The sequence below is a fragment of the Phyllobates terribilis genome, unplaced genomic scaffold (genome assembly GCF_046119375.1).
Source record: "Phyllobates terribilis strain yellow unplaced genomic scaffold, ASM4611937v1 Scaffold_5__5_contigs__length_657084704, whole genome shotgun sequence".
NCBI classification, from domain to species: domain Eukaryota; kingdom Metazoa; phylum Chordata; class Amphibia; order Anura; family Dendrobatidae; genus Phyllobates; species Phyllobates terribilis.
The window spans coordinates 219,092,939-219,115,208 of NW_027362765.1; the positions used below are offsets into that span (position 1 = coordinate 219,092,939).

Below are 22,270 nucleotides of genomic sequence, written 5' to 3' on the forward strand. Positions count from 1 at the left end.
GTAATGACACGGAGTCAGTGATGCAGTCCAGGGCCTTTACTCACAGTTCTTATTATCCAGACCACGTCTGCAGGTAACGGCTGCCCACGTCGTACTGTGCTCACCAGGTGAGGGGCTCAGACAACTCCCAGATAACTTTGGAGCGCTTCACAGGACCCCCTTTGTGTGTCCTTTGTCTGGCCTTTCTTAGCAACCCTTCTGTCCGGCTGCCTCGGGCCTCCTCTTGGTAAACTTGGCGCCAGTTTCCCTGACCCTATGTGCTGCCCTCCTAGAGGGTGTAGCGAGGGGCTGCGCCACATAAAATGTCACAGCCTCCGGTTTCTAGCTGAGGGTCGTTTCCTGCCTCCACTAGTTTCGGGGACCGGTCTCCCCCTTTGGCCTGACCCCTCCACGCAGGTGGATTCGGGCGTGCGGTGGCGACTCGCCCGTCCGCACCCCTGGGATCCCTTCGTTCCTCGTTCCTGGAGCCTTCTCCGCTCCTCTTCCTTCCTTCTCCCTCTTCCAGGCCTGGGCCTCTGTTACTAGGCCCACCTCCGGAGCAGAGCCCCTGCTCCCTGCCACTTCTGCTCAGACTTCTCTGCACTGAACTAAGATGGTGCCCACCTTTTATACTCCCTTCTCAATGCACCCAGGAACTGCTTCCTCCCTGCTCCTGCACTACAGGGTTCCCCTTCCTCAGTGCTCCCTCCCCCCACTCCAGCCAGGGACAGGGACTCTCGTGCCCATCTCAGGGGCATATTGGTCGCCCTGCCCCACGGCAATGTGGTGTAATGCATGCAGGTGTCGGGTCCTGATCCACACTCCATCCTTACCTGAGAGTGAGATATCACACCTCTGGGTGAGGTGCAATACCTCTGTAGCAACCGAGCCCTCAGGGTGCTACAGTTCCATGTATCTTCAGCCTAGGTGACGTATTGTGATACAGGGCCGTGATTTTGGCTATAAAAGGGTCCCCTAGACCCCTACCCCAAGCTTTTTAAGAGAATCATATATGGCGTGCCAGGAGACTCTATGGAATGCTTTCTCAGCATCCAACGAGAGTATCTAATTACAAAGTTTTAACTGCATCTAGCCCAGGAAATACTTTGTGCCTAGTAGCAGTGTCTGCTAGTCAGCGGATTATCCCGGCTGTTAAGCAAGCTACACCACCTGTAGTTTGGACACTTAATTTTTTCAAAGGAAATGCTTCGGGACCACGGGATACTCAGTGAAGAGCATCAGGAGGCACCCCAAGGCATAGGGGCTGGGACTGGCAGTAGGATGCCTTGCGGTGGACAGCCGAGCTCGATCCTTATAAAAGCTTTTTAACTGCAGCAGCTTTAGTGGACGCTACTGGAGCTGGAATTACGCGGCTGCTGGCATGAGACTTGCCCTCCAATAGATCCTTGTAAATGGATTTAAAGTGTATTCATTCAAATTAGAGAGACAATTTAAATTAAAAAGCTTAGAGCTGCCTCCACCACAGGGGGGCTCGCTCGACCCACCAGCGGACAGGCACCAGTATTGGGAGAGGGGGGCCGGCCGTCAGGGTTCACCGCGGCTCTGGCACAAACCCGGCGACACGGGCAGGAGCGGACGGAACGTGTCGGCTTCTCACTTTTTGGATTTTAGAAGGGCATGACATGCCTATATCTGTGTCTCCCCCTCCTTTTACTCCTCCACCTCTTTTCTTTTCGCATGACTATATGTACTTGTCACTTTTCCATGTGTTAGTTGTGTCTTCTGAGCAGTTTGTCAGCTTTTGGACACCTTTAAAGGTGTTTTCTATGTGTTTCTATGTGTTTTTGTTTGCCTGCCATTGGTTTTAACGGTGTTCGAAGGTGTTCGACGAACAGTTCGACGAACAGTTCGGCAAACACACGGGTGTTCGACGAACAGTTCGGCGAACACACGGGTGTTCGACGAACCGAACCGAACTCGAACACTACGGGGGTGGCTCAACACTAGTAGTTACAGCTGCTCGGTGTTATGTTTGAATCACTCCCATGTGCATGATTTGCGACTGTTTGACAACTTTAATACATGTGAGGAATGTGTAAGAAATAGACATTCCTCACATGTAATAAAGCTGTCAAATAGTTGCAAATCATGCACACGGGAGCGATTCAAACATAACACCGAGCAGCTATAACTACTCGGTGCTCGGCCCGAGCATACTCGCTGAAAGGGTTAACAGAACTAGAGATGAGCGGTGTTCGACTAGAACTGTTCGCCAATCTCAAAATCGAGCTGTTTTGGGCGGTGTTCGAGTCGTTCGACGAACGCGAACGATTTGCAAAAAATTCGGCTGTTCGAGGTTATGTTCGATAACTGTTCGTGCACCAAAAGCGTGTCCTGCATGTCTGGCACTATTTAGAGCACCAATCATGCAGGGATTGTCTGCCACTCACTGTAATGCCACAGCCATGGTGATTGTGGCATTACAGTGGTTGCCCAAATCGATGGGAACAGTGCTCACAGTGAAACATGAAAAGCCGGCAATTCAGCAGCGGTAAACACCGGTACCCGACAGTTTAGAACCGAAAGAATAGAGTATCACACATAGATTAGATAGATAGAAACATGTCAGTCACATATATAAGAAGTACAGGGACAGTGTTGGTTACTGTACTTGTCATTTAGTGTTAAAGGATTTATTTAAAAAAATATTAGTATTTTCATGCACCGTCTCTTTAAAAAAGCCGGCCGGCAATTCAGCATCGGTACCCGACAATTTATAACAGAAAGAATAGAGCATCACACATAGATTAGATAGATAGAAACATGTCAGTCACATATATAAGAAGTACAGTGATAGTGTTGATTACTGTACTTGTCATTTAGTGTTAAAATAAAGGATTTATTAAAAAAAAATTGGCGTGGGGTTCCCCGTAATTTTAGTCTCTAGCGGAGGTTAAGCAGACGGCTGGGGCAGATGTTTGAAGCCTGGGAAGGGGGTAATACCCACGGAGCTTCCCAGGCTACTAATATCAGCCCCCAGCTGAATACCAAGCCTTTACTAGCTATTAAAATGGGGGCCCCAAAAAATATGACATGGGGTCCCCCCTATTTTAATAGCTAGCAAAGGCTAGGCAGACAGCTGGGGGCTGATATTAATAGCCCAGGAAAGGTGCCAGGAATATTGGCCCCCTCCCAGGCTAGAAACACCAGCCGTCAGCCGCCCCAGAAATGGCGCATCCATAGGATGAGCCAATTCTGGCACTTAGCCTCGCTATTCCCACTGCCCTGTAGTGGTGGCAGTGGGGTAATAGGGCTGGGGTTGATGTCAGCTTATAATGCCAGCTGACATCAAGCCCAGGTTAGTAATGGAGAGGCGTCTATAAGACACCCCCATTACTAACCCCATAGTCAAAGTTAAAAAAAAAACACAAAAATAGGGGGGACCCCACGTCATTTTTTGGGGGGTCCCCCATTTTAATAGCTAGTAAAGGCTAGGTATTCAGCTGGGGGCTGATATTAGTAGCCTTGGAAGCTCCCAGGCTTCAAACATCTGCCCCAGCCGTCTGCTTAACCTCTGCTAGAGACTAAAATTACGGGGAACCCCACGCCAATTTTTTTTTAATAAATCCTTTATTTTAACACTAAATGACAAGTACAGTAATCAACACTATCACTGTACTTCTTATATATGTGACTGACATGTTTCTATCTATCTAATCTATGTGTGATACTCTATTCTTTCTGTTAGAAATTGTCGGGTACAGATGCTAAATTGCCGGCCGGCTTTTTTAAAGAGACGGTGCATGAAAACGCTAATATTTTTTTTAATAAATCCTTTAACACTAAATGACAAGTACAGTAACCAACACTGTCACTGTACTTCTTATATATGTGACTGACGTTTCTATCTATCTAATCTATGTGTGATGCTCTATTCCTTCTTGTCTAAATTGTCGGGTACCGGTGTATGCCGCTGCTGAATTGCCGGCCGGCTTTTTTAAAGAGAGTGTCTTCTGAGCAGTTTGTCAGCTTTTGGACACCTTTGAAGGTGTTTTCTATGTGTTTCTATGTGTTTTTGTTTGCCTGCCATTGGTTTTAACAGTGTTCGACGGTGTTCGACGGTGTTCTAAGGTGTTCGACGAACAGTTCCACGAACATTCCGGTGTTCAACGACCCGAACCGAACCCGAACACTACGGGGGTGGCTCAACACTAAACAGAACATACTCGCTCATGACAAAAAACAATAAAATAGGATACAAATATGCAAGTGTTATGCTGGGTTTACACATGTTGACCACAGCCGTTAAGTGACTGCCATTCATCTACATGCACAATAATCAGTGGTTATTTACTCGCCTGTTTAAACTGGACAACCACAATTCAATGCAGAATTACCATAAATATGATCATTTTGTGAGCATAGAATATCTTGTTACCACCAGAACATGTTCTTGTTCTGCTTACACAGAACGATAAGAATAATTTTTGAGCTGGCATAAAAATCATCGCACCTGACGAATGAGAATTTTGACAGTTTGTTGGGTGTTTGACAGCCTGCTTAGATTGCTCATTCCAGATTATCGGACTTTGAATTATCTGGCTGCCTACACTGGGTCCGGAAAAGTATTCAGACCCCTTTAAAATGTTCACTCTTTGTTTCATTGCAGCCATTTGGTAAATTCTAAAAAGTTAATTTTTTCTTCTCATTAAAGTATACTCTGAACCCCATCTTGAATGACAAAAACAGAAATGTAGACATTTTTGCAAATTTACTAAAAAATAAAAATTTAAATATCACATGGTCGTAAGTATTCGGACCCTTAGCTCAGACACTCATATTTAAGTCACATCCTGTCCATTTCCTTGTGATCCACCTTGAGATGGTTCTACTCCTTCATTAGAGTCCAGCTGTGTTTAATTAAACTGATAGGACTTGATTTGGAAACGCACACACCTGTCTATATAAGACCTCACAGCTCACAGTACATGTCAGACCAAATGAGAATCATGAGCTCAAAGGAACTGCCCAAGGATCTCAGAGACAGAATTGTGGCATGGCACAGATTTGGCCAAGGTTACAAAAGAATTTCTGCATTACTCAAGGTTCCCAAGAGCACAGTGGCCTCCATAATCCTGAAATGGAAGAAGTTTGGGACCACCAGAAGTCTTCCTAGACCTGGCCGTCCAGCCAAACTGGGTTTTCTGGGTTTTTTCAGTCAAGATGGGGTTCAGAGTGTACTTTAATGAGAAAAAAATGAACTTTTTAGAATTTTCCAAATGGCTGCAATGAAACAAAGAGTGAAAAATTTAAAGGGGTCTGAATACTTTCCGTACCCACTGTAAATGCACCATTGAACTCAGGGTTGGAAAAACAAAATCAAAATAACATCAAAGTAAGCCATTCACTATTTCTAAGAACAGAAAAATTAAAGGTCTTTCAGGACTGCATACTTCCTTAGATACAAATCTTTTTTGTCAACAGAGTTACATAATAACCCTGAAAGCTTTTATAACAGTACAAAGAAAGCACTTTTCTTAACTTGGATGGGACTGAGATGTGAGTAGCTTGAGCTTTACAACCCTTCATTCTCATTATCAATGGCGGTCCAGGGTTATACACACAATGATTAAACAGTGATTAGGTCCTCTTCAGGATGCTTTGCCCCTAGTAACCCACAAGACTTCAGTCCCATTAAGCTGACTAGGACTGAACTGTGGTACCAGGTTCAACCTCCAATATTGCAAAGTGGCTTGAGTTTCACAGCCCTTCATCCTGATTATCAAAAGAGGTCCAGGTTCATAAACACAATGATCAAACATTGATTACATCCTCTTCTGGGCTGCTTTGTCTCTGGCAATCTACAGCAGTTTAGTTTCAATAATCTGACTCAGACTGAGCTGCAGTATCAGATACAGCCTTCAATATGGGTAAATGGCATGAGCATTGTGGCTCTTTGTGGTCAGACTCCAACTGATAAAACATTGATGGTTTGAGTGTATATGTAAACAGCCTGCTCTTACAGATATTGACATTTGTCTCATTGGTCAGAATTCAGCTTCCCTAAAGAAAAATTATATTGTTAGATTTCGTAATAAGGTAACCAGTAAGTGGATGACATCACCAAATCTCTATAATCTTAAGATTTGTTGTAGTTACGTCTGCTAGAGCGGTTGGTACTTAGCTACCATTTAGAGTAAGTTGGTGATGGGGACCAATCTTAAGGTCATGAATTTCTAGGTAAGTGCCTCTATTTAGGTTTTTTTTTCAATACAGTGTATTGCAAGCGGGGCTATGTCTTGCTGGCAAACTTTTCTATAAACATCTAAAAATATCTAACTGAATAGGACAACTCAATCACGTATATTTAGATGGGTTCTCCAAGAATCTAATAAAATCCCCCCCATCACATCATTCAGCTACTTGTCAGGATGGTCTGCAGTCTGAAGAAACACAGCTGCTGAGACCTGTGTCTCAACTGACAGAGGAATTGTATCATAAGCACACATTCCTCCGTGACCTGTGTTTCAACTGAAAGAAGAAACCTCCTCTGTGAGTCGAGGGAAAGGGTTGTAACATCAGAGGAAATATAAAAGAAAAATAGGGCCACACAATTTTAAAGGTGTGCGGGCTCTATTTTTCTTTTTTGTAGTACATATCGGGGAGTGTGGCCCCCTTCAGCCCTCAGCACCCTTATCCACCCATCTTTCCCACACAAGGTTTTAATTGCGAGCTACACCTGGTTTCCTTTTCACTTCCCATTCACATGAGGCTGGTTTGGCACTTAGAGTGGTAAGACATTTAGTGGCTACGGACCATCCATATGAAAAGGTATACCTTCATGTGGTTGGACGGCTTTTGCGCTCTTTAATCAAAAAATGCAAACTAAGTACCATACGTTCTTAACGTCTGCAGCAATATTGGAGTTCATGTATTCATTAGTCGCAGTGTGCTGATGCATTGTGTATGTATCAGAAGAAATAAATATTCTCCTCAGCTGAATGAGCACAAAATATTTTTTCTTTCCAGCCTCAGTCCTCAATGTGCAGAAGATTTATTTCCTCTCCTCTCACAGCCCTTCTGCAGCCACTCACGGGTAGATATTGAGGTCTTCAGATTTCAGCTCGTCATAACATGTGACTAGGACAGTCTACAGTTTGAATTACCTGATGGGGGTCATTTTATTGTATTCTTTGAGAACCCATTTAGTGTTGATCTTTTACATTCCAATTGGAACTCCTGAAGTGATGAATAACATTCAAATGAGATTTTTATAGGACTATTGATGGTTAACCGAAACCCTTTTTGTCCTTATGTAACAATTCTGTTTATTCAACCAAAAGTACAATATGTTCAATGCAAAAACAAAAAATAATAGCCACATTTCAAGAATGCAATTTCTCTTTTTTTGCCATCATCTATACTTAACTGGGTTAAATGGACTGGAAAAAAGACATAAGCACTTGTATACTGTTTATTTTACAAACTGCAATGTGCAATGTTAGAACGATTTTGATGCTGAAATAAGACAGCTGTACAGTAGATTTATCTTCATTCCTGAAAGGAGAGTAAAATATATCTACGACATTACATTAACTCCCTCCACAGCTTGGTTCTAATTCAGGAATAGAAGAGTTTCCTTTGTGTCACCTTAATCACCTGGCATGTTAAACTTGAGAGAAGCCTCAGTTAGAGTGAATGACAAGCATAAATGTGAGTGGGCAGTGAATGTACAAAGCAATGTTTGTTATATGCAATCTTACAAGAACTGTTATTAGATTTCCAAAATCCCCAAAATTATATTCTTCCACTGAATAAAATAAAAAAACACATTTTTGTTAGCAGATATTAACCCAGTCTTTAAAGAGGTTGTCCACCACTTTTTCATTGATGACTTATCCTTAGGTCATCAATATCTGATTCGTCAAGGTCTGACACCCCGCATCCCCATCTGTTACCGGTGTTGGCGGCTGCAGGTCGGAAATGCTCACTTGCGGAGTTGGCCATTTTCTGATAGTGGCTGTCACATGGTACTACATATCCACCTCCTATTGATTTGAATAGCAGGCTGATGCGCAGTACCAAATCTCGCCCAGTGACCAGAAGACGGCCAGTTCCACAAGTGAGTACTCTCGGCTGGCAGAAGCTGCTACCGCCAGCACTGATAACAGCTGATCGGCGGGGGTGCCATGTGTAGGACCTCGCCCTATCAGATATTGATGACCTATTCTAAAGACAGGTTATCAATAGTGTTGAGCGAATTTGTTCAGCATTTCAAATTTGTGTTCGTGTTCGGGGTCCCGGCTTGTTCACGCCAAAAAATCGGCTCTGCCCATGAACATCCCTGATGTGCCACGCTGTCACGCAGATGTTATCTGCGTGACAGCGTGGCAAATCAGGGATGTTCGTGTGCGGAGCCGATTTTTTGGCGCGAACAAGCCGGGACCCCGAACACGAACACAAATTTGAAATGCCAAATAAATTCGCTCAACACTAGTCATCAATGATAGTAGACAAGTAGTGGACAAGCTATTAGTACGCATATTTGCGTACCCCCCGTTCAGTGAGGGCTGCTGCGCTGAGCCCTCACTGAACGGAGCACATGTCAGCTGATTCTTACAGCTGACATGTGCCCGCAACAGCCGCGGGTGGAATCGCGATCCACCCGCGGTTGTTAACCAGTTAAATGCTGCTGTCAATCTCCGACAGCAGCATTTAACGCGCGCTTCCGGGTAGCGCGTCATAAGCCCCGCCCACCGGCGACCCCGTCACGTGATCGCGGGTCGCCGATGGGCGTGCATGACAACCCAGGGTCTGCAGCAGACGCCTGTGGTTGTCATGATCTTGTCGCTATGAGCGCCACCTAGTGGTTGGCGCTCATAGCACAGGACCATTTTTGCTGCATGCAGGGGACCTGCTCGTCCCCTGTATGTAGCAGAGGCGATCGGATAGTTGCTGCTTCTAGTCTCCTATGGAGACTATAGAAGCATGCAAAAAGTAAAAAAAAAAAGTTTTTAAAAATATAAAAAAAAAATATATATATAAAAATTTAAATCACCCCCCTTTCGCCCCATTAAAAATAAAATATATAAAAAAAAAACCCACATACACATATTTGGTATCGCCGCGTTCAGAATCGCCCGATCTATCAATATAAAAAAAGAATTATTCCGATCGGTAAACGGCGTAGCAAGAAAAAAATTCTAAACGCCAGAATTACGTTTTTTGGTCGCCGCAAAATTGCAATAAAATGCAATAACGGGCGATCAAAACATCGGATCTACCCCAAATGTTATAAATAAAAACGTCAGCCTGGCACGCAAAAAATAAGCCATCAACAAGCCCCAGATCACGAAAAATGGAGACGCTACGGGTCTTAGAAAATGGCGCTATTTTTTTATTTTTTTTTTTAAAAAATTTTGGAATTTTTTTTCACCACTTAAATACTAAAGAACCTATACATGTTTGGTGTCTATGAACTCGTAATGACCCGTAGAATAAGAAGGGCAGGTCAGTTTTAGCATTCAGTGAACATGGTAAAAAAAATAAATAAAAAACAACTGTAGTATTGCACTTTTTTTGCAATTTTACCGCACTTGGAATTTTTTTCCCGTTTTCCCGTACAGGATATGATAAAACTAGTAATGGCATTGAAAAGTACAACTCGTCCCGCAAAAAATAAGCCCTCACATGGCCATATTGACCAAAAAATAAAAACGCTATGGCTCTGGGAACAAGGGGAGCAAAAACGAAAATGCTAAAACGAAAAATGCTCCTGGGCTTAAGGGGTTAAGGGAAGGTCCATCATTGCAGCCTAATTTTTATTATTGGCCTAATGTATCTAAAATAGAAAATTAAGCAATTAAGCAAATAAACTGAATTAAAGAAAAACTCTATAATTGTGTCAGAAACTGACCTGTGCAGACTAGAGATGAGCGTTGTTCTACTCGAACTGTTCGCCAATCTCAAATTCGAGCTGTTTTGGGCGGTGTTCGAGCCGGTCGGCGAACACGAACAATTTGAGAAAAATTCGGCTGTTCGAGGTTATGTTCGATAACTGTTCGTGCACCAAAATCATAACTGGATTTTTTCTCAGTAATGATGAAAATTAATGTTAATACGCAGTTTGAGTGTACAGCGGGGCGGGGGGAGGGGCAGGGGATGGATCTCTGCAGGAACAATGAAGATCTCCATTTTTTTTTCTCTTTCCCGCATTTGCAGTGGGGAGGTGCAATCTGTCAGCCTATCAGCAGCGCACACACGGAGCGAAGTGCTTTTTTTCACACAAGCAAGGGCATGTGTGATTGGCAGTGTATGTCACATGTCCTTGCCCTATAAGACCAAGCCATTTTCCCCGTCGCCACCATTTTCTCACTGCTGCAGCTGCGTGTTAGACGGCACCGCTGTTGCTGTGTGCGCTATACCTTGTTAATTTCAAGCCAATTTTCGCACAAATCTACAGATAGCTTGGGAGTAGGGAATAGTTGTGATTGCAGTCCTTTTAAGGACTAGGTTACAGCATTTCCTACGACTTTTATCAGGCAGGTCTGTGCTCTTAAATAGATAGATTGTGGGAGTAAAGACTAATTGTAATTGGAGTCCTTTTCAGGACTAGGTTACATCAGTTCCTATCAGTTTTTGCCAGGCAGGTCTGTGCCAGTGCTGTGCAAGTTTTTTTCACAGCATTTGGCTGAATCTAGCAAAGCTAATCCTTTTTGGCCTATTGCAGAGTGTGTTAGTCAGTGGAGTAGCCTATCTGTGTTGCAAGATATACCACCTGTGTATAGAATACCAATTTTTTTACTGCACCTAGTGAAGTAAAATCTTTTGGGCATAGCATCATTCTATTAGTCCATCTATACTGACCTCCATCAGGTTGCAAACTGAATATAATTTTTTTCTGCATCTAGCTCTGAAAAAATATTTGGGCTTCTAGCAGTGTGTGGGACTTGGTCTATTAGTCCATCTATACTGACCTCCATCAGGTTGCAAATTAAAAATAATTTTTTTCTTCATTTAGCTCTGAAAAAATATTTGGGCTTCTAGCAGTGTGTGGGACTTGTTCTATTAGTCCTTCTATACTGACCTCCAGCAGGTTGCAAATTGAATATAATTTTTTTCTGCATCTAGCTCTGAAAAAATATTTGGGCTTCTAGCGGTGTGTGGGACTTGGTCTATTAGTCCATCTATACTGACCTCCATCAGGTTGCAAATTAAAAATAATTTTTTTCTGCATCTAGCTCTGAAAAAATATTTGGGCTTCTAGCAGTGTGTGGGACTTGGTCTATTAGTCCATCTATACTGACCTCCATCAGGTTGCAAATTAAAAATAATTTTTTTCTGCATCTAGCTCTGAAAAAATATTTGGGCTTCTAGCAGTGTGTGGGACTTGGTCTATTAGTCCATCTATACTGACCTCCATCAGGTTGCAAATTAAAAATAATTTTTTTCTGCATCTAGCTCTGAAAAAATATTTGGGCTTCTAGCGGTGTGTGGGACTTGGTCTATTAGTCCATCTATACTGACCTCCATCAGGTTGCAAATTAAAAATAATTTTTTTCTGCATCTAGCTCTGAAAAAATATTTGGGCTTCTAGCAGTGTGTGGGACTTGGTCTATTAGTCCATCTATACTGACCTCCATCAGGTTGCAAATTGAATAAAAAAAATTTCTGCATCTAGCTCTGAAAAAATATTTGGGCTTCTAGCGGTGTGTGGGACTTGGTCTATTAGTCCATCTATACTGACCTCCATCAGGTTGCAAATTAAAAATAATTTTTTTCTGCATCTAGCTCTGAAAAAATATTTGGGCTTCTAGCAGTGTGTGGGACTTGGTCTATTAGTCCATCTATACTGACCTCCATCAGGTTGCAAATTGAATAAAAAAATTTTCTGCATCTAGCTCTGAAAAAATATTTGGGCTTCTAGCGGTGTGTGGGACTTGGTCTATTAGTCCATCTATACTGACCTCCATCAGGTTGCAAATTAAAAATATTTTTTTTCTGCATCTAACCCAGCCAATAGTTTTGGCCTAATACCACAGTTTGGCCACTCAGCTCTGCTCGGTTACCATCCATTGTTTTTTTGTGCAAACAACTCCAGAGTTGTGAATTAGTTAACCACCAAAATGAGTGGAAAAAGGCCTGCTGCTGGTGGAAAGGGGAATAGGCGTGTTGGGAAGGGGAAAAAAGGTTGTGTCCGTGGGGTAGGTGCAGAAGAAAGACCATCTTCCAGCCAAACTAAAATGTCTACTTCTTTTAGCGGACAATGTGATAAGATCCCTTTCTTACGGCCACGCCAATCGCTACAAATTCCAGATGAGGCACAAAAACAGCAGGTGCTTCAACGGATATCAAGTGCTCCTTTAAGTGGGCTCTCCTCCACATCAACTTCAACATCACAAATACTCCAGTCCTCAAAGGTGTCACCCAAATCGCACTTGCTTCCTCACAGCTCCCAAATCTCCAGCTGCCCGTCTGAGTATGAGGTAGAACAGATGGTTGAGTCTGCAGAGCTGTTTACTCATACTATAGCCTGGGAATCAGAGGTCGACTCCAGCGCTTCTGTGAATCCAGACGAGGAAATGATCTGCACTGATGCCCAGAATCTTTATGAGTCGGATCCAGGACCAGACGCAGAAGGTTCTGACCATAATGTAGACCCTCATTCCCAAACTGTAACTCCTGTTGGTGGAGACAATGAGGAAGACGATGATAAGACTCAAATACCTGATTGGAGCGACAACTTTAGTTTTTTGTCAGGGCAGGAACAGGTTGGCTCTGAGGACGACGGGTGTGATAACGCACAGGGTGATGATGATGAGGTCGGAGATCCCACTTACTGTCAACCCACAGTCAGCCAAGAGATGAGGTCAGCAGAGGAGGTGGAGGAAGATGCTAGTGACGACGAGGTCAGGTTGCGCCTTCCTGGACAGAGACGTAGTACTGGAAGCACGTCAACAACTGCATCCTCAAACACAACTCTGCCTCTCACCACAAGTCGTGGTGGCTCTTCAGGTCGCATGGGTGCTAAGCCTTGCATAGCCTGGGCATTTTTTCAGATCGATAAAGATGACCCAACTCGTGTTATCTGTAACATTTGTCAGCAAAAGCTAAGTAGAGGCCAAAAAATACATAGTTTGAGTACTTCATGCATGAACCGGCACATGGACATGAAGCATAAGTTGCAGTGGGAAGCTCAGTGTGCTACAATGCGGTCTAGCCGGCCGGGCCAACCACCGTCTGCCATATCTTGTGCATCCGCGGCCTCTTCATCCTCTGTGACTGGGGGACAGCAGTCACACCTGTTTTGGGGCGCAGACCTGCCACCTCTTTACCCGCAACAGCCAGCGTGATTGGCAGGTCATCATTTTCTTTGGAGGTGGTAACACCAGCTGGTCTTGAGCGCTGTCCGACATCGATAGCACCACCTTTGGATCAAGGCAACCTAACATGTCCGCCTGCATCTTCCTCACAGACCGGCAGTTTGCCGGGGACACCCTTATCAACCCCGTCTAAGCACAATAGCCAGCCCTCGGTCCCTCAGATGTGGACAAGTAAAAGACCATTTCCTCCTAGCCATGAGAAAGCTAAGAGGTTGAATTTCACCATCTGCAAGCTCTTGGCTACAGAAATGCTGCCTTTCCGCCTGGTGGACACAGAGGATTTTCGAGACCTTATGTCCGTCGCAGTGCCCCAGTACCAGATACCCAGTCGGCACTACTTCTCAAAGAAAGGTGTGCCTGCGCTCCACCAGCATGTCGCACACAACATCACCGCTTCTTTGAGAAACTCTGTGTGTGACAGGGTGCATTTCACCACAGACACTTGGACGAGTAGGCATGGACAGGGGCGTTACATGTCGCTGACTGGGCACTGGGTAACTATGGTGACAGCAGGACAAGGGGCTGCTGTCCAAGTCTTGCCGTCCCCACGAGTTGTGCGTCAATCCTCTTTATGTCATTTTTCCTCCACTGCTTCTGCCTCCTCAACCTCCTCTCGGTCTTCCACCTGCACCCAAAGCCTGTCTGGTCATGCCACAAGCTTTCTAACTGCGCAGAAGGGATCCTGCACACCTCCTTACTATGCTGGCAGTAGGGCTCAACGTCATCAGGCGGTTTTTACATTGAAATGTCTGGGAAATGTGAGTCACACAGCTGAGGAGTTGTGGTCAGCTCTGGAGAACCAATTTCATGAATGGTTGTCTCCACTGGACCTGAAACCAGGGAAGGCCGTGTGCGACAATGCTGCAAACCTGGGTGCGGCCCTTCGCCGGGGCAATGTCACACACGTGCCTTGTATGGCTCACGTGTTGAACCTGGTTGTCCAGCAATTTTTAGCCCACTATCCCAGACTAGATGGCCTTCTGCAGAGGGCACGGTCGCTGTGTGCTCACTTCCGCCGTTCGCATCCCGCAGCTCAGCGACTTACATCTCTACAGAAGTCGTTGGGCCTGCCACTTCACCGGCTAAAATGCGATGTGCCTACCCGGTGGAATTCAACTCTGCACATGTTGCAGCGACTGTGGCAGCACCGACAAGCCCTGGTGCAATACGTTCTGACGTATAGCCTGGGCCAACGAGATTCAGAGGTGGGGCAAATCACGCTGGAGGAGTGGTCTCAGATCAGGGACCTATGCACCCTTCTGCACAGTTTTGAAATGGCGACGAAGATGTTTAGTGCTGACGATGCCATTATCAGCATGACTATTCCGGTGATTTACATGCTGGAGCACATGTTAAACAGAATTCGGAGTCAGGTGGTGGCACAAGAGGAGGTGGAGGAAGTAGAGGAGGAGGAGTTGTATGCGGAAGGGCTAACATCTGCAAGGTCCAGACGGTCGGCAGCACCAGGGCGGCAGGCATGTGAGGGTGGGGGAGATGATTTTACCAGGGCGCATGGTAGCAGCCAAACTAGTGAGGAAGGTGCAGGAGCCCAGGAAGAAGTGGAGGACGAACTGATGGAAGACTCATCAGATGAGGGAGACCTTGATCACATTTCTGTTGTGCGAGGTTGGGGGGAGAGGACAGAGGAAGGAAGCATGATTGTTACCTCGCCACCAACACAACAGGGACTTGGTGCTCCTGGATGCGCAACACACATGAGTGCCTTCTTGCTGCACTACCTGCAACATGACCCTCGAATTGTGAGAATTAGAAATAATCCTGACTACTGGGTTGCCACACTGTTAGATCCCCGGTACAAAAGTAAATTTGCAGAAATTATTCCTGCCATAGAAAGGGATGCACGCATGCAGGAGTATCAGCAGAGACTGTTGCAGAATCTTACATGTGCTTTTCCACAAAATACCAGTGGTGCACGTAGTGAATCTCACAGTTCCAACTTGCCAACCGTGGTCTGTATGGAATTGTTCAATAAAGGGCCCAAAATTAAGATAACATAGATGGGAGAGGTCTCTATGAATAGGAATTCCTAAGTATTTGATACCCTGTGAGGGCCAGGCAAAGGGAAAGTTGGACTGGATGGAATCCTATATGGATTTAGGGAGGGAGACATTGAGGGCCTCAGACTTCGCTGCATTGATTTTAAAATTTTACCATGTAACAAAGTGATCTATTTCAGCCATAACAGCAGGGATGGATATATGTGATTGAGTGATATATACTAGGACATCATCAGCAAATAGAGAGCACTTGTACTCGGTGCCTCCCACCTCAATCCACCTAATATTGGGGTTATGGCGAATTGATGAGAGCAGGTGCTCCGTCACTAGGATGTATAAGAGAGGGGACAGAGGACATCCCTGCCTTGTCCCATTGGTGATTGTGAAAGGTGATGAAAATGTTCTGACGCACCCCCTGGGCCTTGGGACACCCGGAGCCGGACCCTTTTTGGTGGATGCTGGTGGTTGTAGTCTTCGTGGCGGCGATCCGGTTCCGTGGCTCAGGGCGGCCAAACCAGTGGCGGAACTATTATTGTGGTTTTGATGTTTAAATGTCCGACTACGCCACCCGTGGATTGCGGTCAGAGTGAACCGCCGCTACAGGGCAGACCGCTAAGGCTGGTGTTGTGGGTGCAGCAGAGCGTAGCATAACTCCCCACGGGAGGAGTATAGCCTCAGGGCAGTGTATGCGGAGGATGGGGGTGATGGTGCAGGGCAGCAGCAGTAACGACACGGAGTCAGTGATGCAGTTCAGGGCCTTTACTCACAGTTCTTATTATCCAGACCACGTCTGCAGGTAACGGCTGCCCACGTCGTACTGTGCTCACCAGGTGAGGGGCTCAGACAACTCCCAGATAACTTTGGAGCGCTTCACAGGACCCCCTTTGTGTGTCCTTTGTCTGGCCTTTCTTACCAACACTTCTGTCCGGCTGCCTCGGGCCTCCTCTTGGTAAACTTGGCGCCAGTTTCCCTGACCCTATGTGGTGCCTTCCTAGCGGGTGGAGCAAGGGGCTGCGCCACATAAAATGTCAGAGCCTCCGGTTTCTAGCTGAGGGTCGTTTCCTGCCTCCACTAGTTCGGGGACCGGTCTCCCCCTTTGGCCTGACCCCTCCACGCAGGTGGATTCGGGCGTGCGGTGGCGACTCGCCCGTCCGCACCCCTGGGATCCCTTCATTCCTCGTTCCTGGAGCCTTCTCCGCTCCTCTTCCTTCCTTCTCCCTCTTGCAGGCCTGGGCCTCTGTTACTAGGCCCGCCTCCGGAGCAGAGCTCATGCAGAGCCCCTGCTCCCTGCCACTTCTGCTCAGACTTCTCTGCACTGAACTAAGATGGTGCCCACCTTTTATACTCCCTTCTCAATGCACCCAGGAACTGCTTCCTCCCTGCTCCTGCACTGCAGGGTTCCCCTTCCTCAGTGTTCCCTCCCCCCACTCCAGCCAGGGACAGGGACTGTTGTGCCCATCTCAGGGGCATATTGGTCGCCCTGCCCCACGGCAATGTGGTGTAATGCATGCAGGTGTCGGGTCCTGATCCACACTCCATCCTTATCTGAGAGTGAGATATCACACCTCTGGGTGAGGTGCAATACGTCTGTAGCAACCGAGCCCTCGGTGCTACAGTTCCATTTATCTTCAGCCTAGGTGACGTATTGTGGTACAGGGCCGTGATTTTGGCTATAAAAGGGTCCCCTAGACCCCTACCCCAAGCTTTTTAAGAGAATCATATATGGCGTGCCAGGAGACTCTATGGAATGCTTTCTCAGCATCCAACGAGAGTATCTACTTACAAATTTTTAACTGCATCTAGCCCAGGAAATACTTTGTGCCTAGTAGCAGTGTCTGCTAGTCAGCGGATTATCCCGGCTGTTAAGCAAGCTACACCACCTGTAGTTTGGACACTTAATTTTTTCAAAGGAAATGCTTCGGGACCACGGGATACTTAGTGAAGAGCATCAGGAGGCACCCCAAGGCATAGGGGCTGGGACTGGCACTAGGATGCCTTGCGGTGGACAGCCGAGCTCGATCCTTATAAAAGCTTTTTAACTGCAGCAGCTTTAGTGGACGCTACTGGAGCTGGAATTACGCGGCTGCTGGCATGAGACTTGCCCTCCAATAGATCCTTGTAAATGGATTTAAAGTGTATTCATTCAAATTAGAGGGACAATTTAAATTAAAAAGCTTAGAGCTGCCTCCACCACAGGGGGGCTCTCTCGACCCACCAGCGGACAGGCACCAGTATTGGGAGAGGGGGGCTGGCCGTCAGGGTTCACCGCGGCTCTGGCACAAACCCGGCGACACGGAGGTGGCACGGGCAGGAGCTGACTGGCCGTGTCGGCTTCTCACTTTTTGGATTTTAGAAGGGCATGACATGCCTATATCTGTGTCTCCCCCTCCTTTTACTCCTCCACCTCTTTTCTTTTCGCATGACTATATGTACTTGTCACTTTTCCATGTGTTAGTTGTGTCTTCTGAGCAGTTTGTCAGCTTTTGGACACCTTTGAAGGTGTTTTCTATGTGTTTCTATGTGTTTTTGTTTGCCTGCCATTGGTTTTAACGGTGTTCGAAGGTGTTCGACGAACAGTTCGACGAACAGTTCGGCGAACACACGGGTGTTCGACGAACCGAACCGAACTCGAACACTACGGGGGTGGCTCAACACTAGTGCAGACCTATGTGTTTCCATGGTGACAGATCCCAAAACAATCCCAAGACTGTGTAGTCTAATTCTACAGTCACGCTCCCTTTTATCTGACCTCTATGTACTAAGACAGATTTGGTAGAATAGCAAGAAGAATGAAATATATGGATTGCAATATGGCACAGGGTCTGTTTGCAGTTTGTTATAGAGACACATAGATCTGCAAACACAAAACAATTTTTGGATGGTTGTGAATATCTACATTACCTTTAATCTCAAAAATATTGTCCCTTCAACCCATAAATATATAGTAAATAGCTGGGCACCAATTTATGGATGGTGGAAGTCAAGCAATAGTTTTTACTAATTTAACTAACAGTTGGAAATTTTGGCCAGATTAATATTATTTTAGCTATATTTCTTTAACTTTAAAAATAACATATTGCTGGGGATCAGTTGGCTTTGAGAAATATTTCTTATTCAACCATTTACAACTTTGATAAGTAAAAGCATATAAATAGGTTAAGGGGACCTTGAAGTAAAAAAGGACCCTTTTCTATTAGTGGTTAAAACCACTATACTTCTAAATCATGTGGGGCAGGAAGATGTACTGTTTGGGTTGTTTTTTTGCACTATCTCCAAGTTTTTGCCACCTAATCTGGGAGCAATATAATGAAGAAACAGAGACCCTTTTTTCAGCAATGTGTCACTTACAGTAGTTTTGATAAAAATTACTGTTGTATCATCAGGAGATTATCACAAGAGAGCTAATTGGCCTGCTGCCATGTAGTCAAACTCCTCCCCCATCACTGATTGACAACTTTCTGCCTATGCACAGTGTACACAGAAAGCTGCCAATCAGTGGGTGGGGTTATACAGAGTTCAGCAGTCAAAGTACTGCTAGATCTGCAGTAGTAGTAGTCTGATTTTATAAAAAAAAATACAACACCCAGCCCAGTAAGTGACACATCACTGGAATCAGCTTTTTTATGTTTCTCTTTATAGGCTCTTTAACAATAGTATGCCTGCCCAGGGTTTAAATCTTCCAAAATAATGGGTGTAGCCAACCTGTGATAACAACAACATCTTCTCTATACTGGTCCAGCAAAGCTGCATGGACTGTGTCATACAAATCAAGATTTTTTTATGATTGTTCTGGGAGACTACCCCTACTAATGGTAATAGTACAAAATATCCACAGAGCTCACACACAAACAGCCATCTGTACATACGGCCTGTAAAATCCACAGCCGTAGACTAGTGCAGTAAACATCATTGGACTTACAAGATCTATGCATGCACAACAGTAAACCGGAATATGCTTTTTTAACTGCACCAGTATGCATAGGGATTGTAATATTGGCTGGAGCATTGCAAACATCTTGTGAAAGACTTTTGAGTCAGATGTATTATTTTCTCTCCCTCAGGAACGGAGGAGGTCGCAGTGGAACATTCTGTGCTATCTGTAGTGTGTGCGAGATGATCCAGCAGCAAAATATTATTGATGTGTTTCACACCGTGAAAACCCTGCGGAATAACAAGGCAAACATGGTCGAAGCACTGGTGAGTGACCGGCCATTGCTGCAGCCAGTGAAAAATATAAAATTGCAATGTCCTATTTTGCAACGAAAAATAAAAGTAAGACTTAATATCCATCCAAATTGAAAACCATCTGAACCTGTAGTCACGCTGTCTTCTGTGTGTGGGAAGGGGGTTAGCAGCTGCTTTCTGCAACCAGATATAAGTTTCCTAAAATGTACAGATTTTCCATAAAATTACATTGTCTGACTGGTCTAGCGATCGCATATCTCCCACACACCTAATTACGTTTGGTCTTTTATATTTAGCCATAGTTTGTCAACTATTGTATATTCTCCCCTCTTTTATGCCCACACATCATGATTAGTGATCAGCGAGCGCGCTCGCTACTACTCGATGCTCGCCCGAGCATCTCACTGCTCGAGATGCACGGCGCTCGCCGAGTATTTCCGTGGTTGCTCAGCGGAAGCTCCGGTCTCCTCCCTGCATGTTTGGAGCTCTTTAGAATGGCAATGAACATGCAGGGATTGTCTGCCACACACTGTAATGCCGCAGCCATGTTGGTTGTGGCTAGTGATAAGTGAACACTAAAATGCTCAGGAACTCGATGCTCGGGTCGAGCACATTGGAATACTTGGGTGCTCGACCCGAGCAACGAGCCCAATGTAAGTCTATGGGAAACTCGAGCATTTTTCAGGCTGCTCCCCCCGGCGGTCGGCAGAGGGCCTAAAAAATGCTCAAATCGGTGGGAACAGTGCTCAAATGACATGGGAACAGCATGGGGAAGACCCCTGGAAGCAACTCTGACTCCCAGATCACTGCTGTCAACAACGTTGTCAGAGTATTACGCCACTTTTACGGACCCACAATTAAACATACAAAAACTAGACCAAAATGGATTTTCCTGGGAAATATGTTAAGGAACATCCTTTCCAGGGTAATGACTTGTATATAAGGCAAAATAAATAACCAAAAACAAAAATACTCCTCCACACCTTGGGCTATGTTCACACGTAGTGTTTTTGATCCGTTTTTGCACTTCTGCATTGTTTTCAACCAAGCATTTCACCAGGAAATGTCATTTTAACATTTTACAACCTTATCTGGCCATGTGGTGTGTGACACATCATCAGATACATGCATACAGTGCTGAAAAGACATGGTAACTGCATGGGGAAGACCTCTGGAAGCATCTCTGACTCCCGGGTCACTGCCTAAAAGTGTGCCCATCATAAGTGATGCGAAGATGCCTCCCGCCATGCACCTGTTGTTGCAAACTTGCAGCAATCACCGTTCACGTCCTTGTCCCAGTGCAGTATTCAGTTGTCCCTACCCCATTCCTTGGAATTCAAGCGCAAGTATGCAGCCAGCCACTCACCAACCCACAGGCTGCAATACTATACTGCCAAATTTTTGACAGCTGCTTGCACTTGAAATGTAGCCTTTTAGGCTCGTGGAGGTGGAAGCTTTTCATAACCTCATGCTAGCGGCGGCCGGGTGTCCATTCTCGGTCCTCAGCCGCCATTGTTTCTCCCGGTGTCGTCTCCGCCTTCCACAAGCACTGGTCCCACAACATTACCTGTGCCCTCCCCAGTGAACTTACTGGGAAGGACCACCTAACCACAAACACGTGGACAGGTGAATGTGGCCAGGGACGGTACGGAGCCAGTCCACAGCTTTTTTTGCTGAGTTGTATTTCACCGCAGCCATATTCTTTAGCTTGGTGAAAGGACTTGGGAAACCATATCTACCCAGCTGTCATTTCTCCCAGGAAGTCCTCTAAAGTTACTTTCACTTGAAATGTGGCCTTTTAGGCTCGTGGAGGTGGAAGCTTTCATAACCTCATGCCGGCGGCGGCCGGGTGTCCATACTCGGTCCCCAGCGGCCACTGTTTCTCCCGGTGTCATCTCTGCCTTCCACAAGCACGGGTCCCACAACATTACCCGTGCCCTCCCCAGTGCACTTACTGGGAAGGACCGCCTAACCACAAACACGTGGATAGGTGAATGTGGCCAGGGACGGTACGGAGCCAGTCCACAGCTTTTTTTGCTGAGTTGTATTTCACCACAGCCATATTCTTTAGCTTGGTGAAAGGACTTGGGAAACAAATCTACCCAGCTGTCATTTCTCCCAGGAAGTCCTCTAAAGCTGCTTTCACTTGAAATGTGGACTTTTAGGCTCGTGGAGGCAGAAACTTTTCATAACCTCATGCCGGCGGCGGCCGGGTATCCATACTCGGTCCCCAGCCGCCACTGTTTCTCTTGGTGTCGTCTCCACCTTCCACAAGCATGGGTCCCACAACATTACCCGTGCCCTCCCCAGTGCACTTACTGGGAAGGACCGCCTAACCACAAACACATGGACAGGTGAATGTGGCCAGGGATGGTATGGAGCCAGTCCACAGCTTTTTTTGCTGAGAGTTGTATTTCACCACAGCCATATTCTTTAGCTCGGTGAAAGGACTGGCATAGAGGAAAACTGTATCTACCCTGGGTGCCATTTCTCCCAGGAAGTCCTCTAAAGTAGCTTTTGCAGAAGCAATGACAGCCCGTCCAACATCAACTCACACTTCTCAGTGGTGCTTTGACACACAAACATCTTTCTTTGCGCATTTAATTTCATGACTACAGAGTTGGGCAATGGCCTGATCTGCAATCTGGTTTGAGGAATAACATGCATAACCTCGTCCGATCCACATTAAAAAACAGCCATAGAGTGTCCGGGAACCTTCCCCCACACTTTTCTTAGCCAGGGCTG

General features: G+C 45.7%; 1 protein-coding gene across 4 annotated transcripts in view; it reads left to right on the plus strand.

The window, feature by feature from the left end:
- Positions 1–22,270, plus strand: part of PTPRT (protein tyrosine phosphatase receptor type T) — a 526,727-nt gene that overhangs the window by 488,865 nt on the left and 15,592 nt on the right. For all 4 annotated transcript variants that reach the window (XM_073683800.1, XM_073683802.1, XM_073683803.1 and 1 more), the window contains one exon: positions 19,402–19,537. In XM_073683800.1, the coding sequence (XP_073539901.1) occupies positions 19,402–19,537 (136 nt within the window). The remainder of the gene's footprint in view (positions 1–19,401; positions 19,538–22,270) is intronic.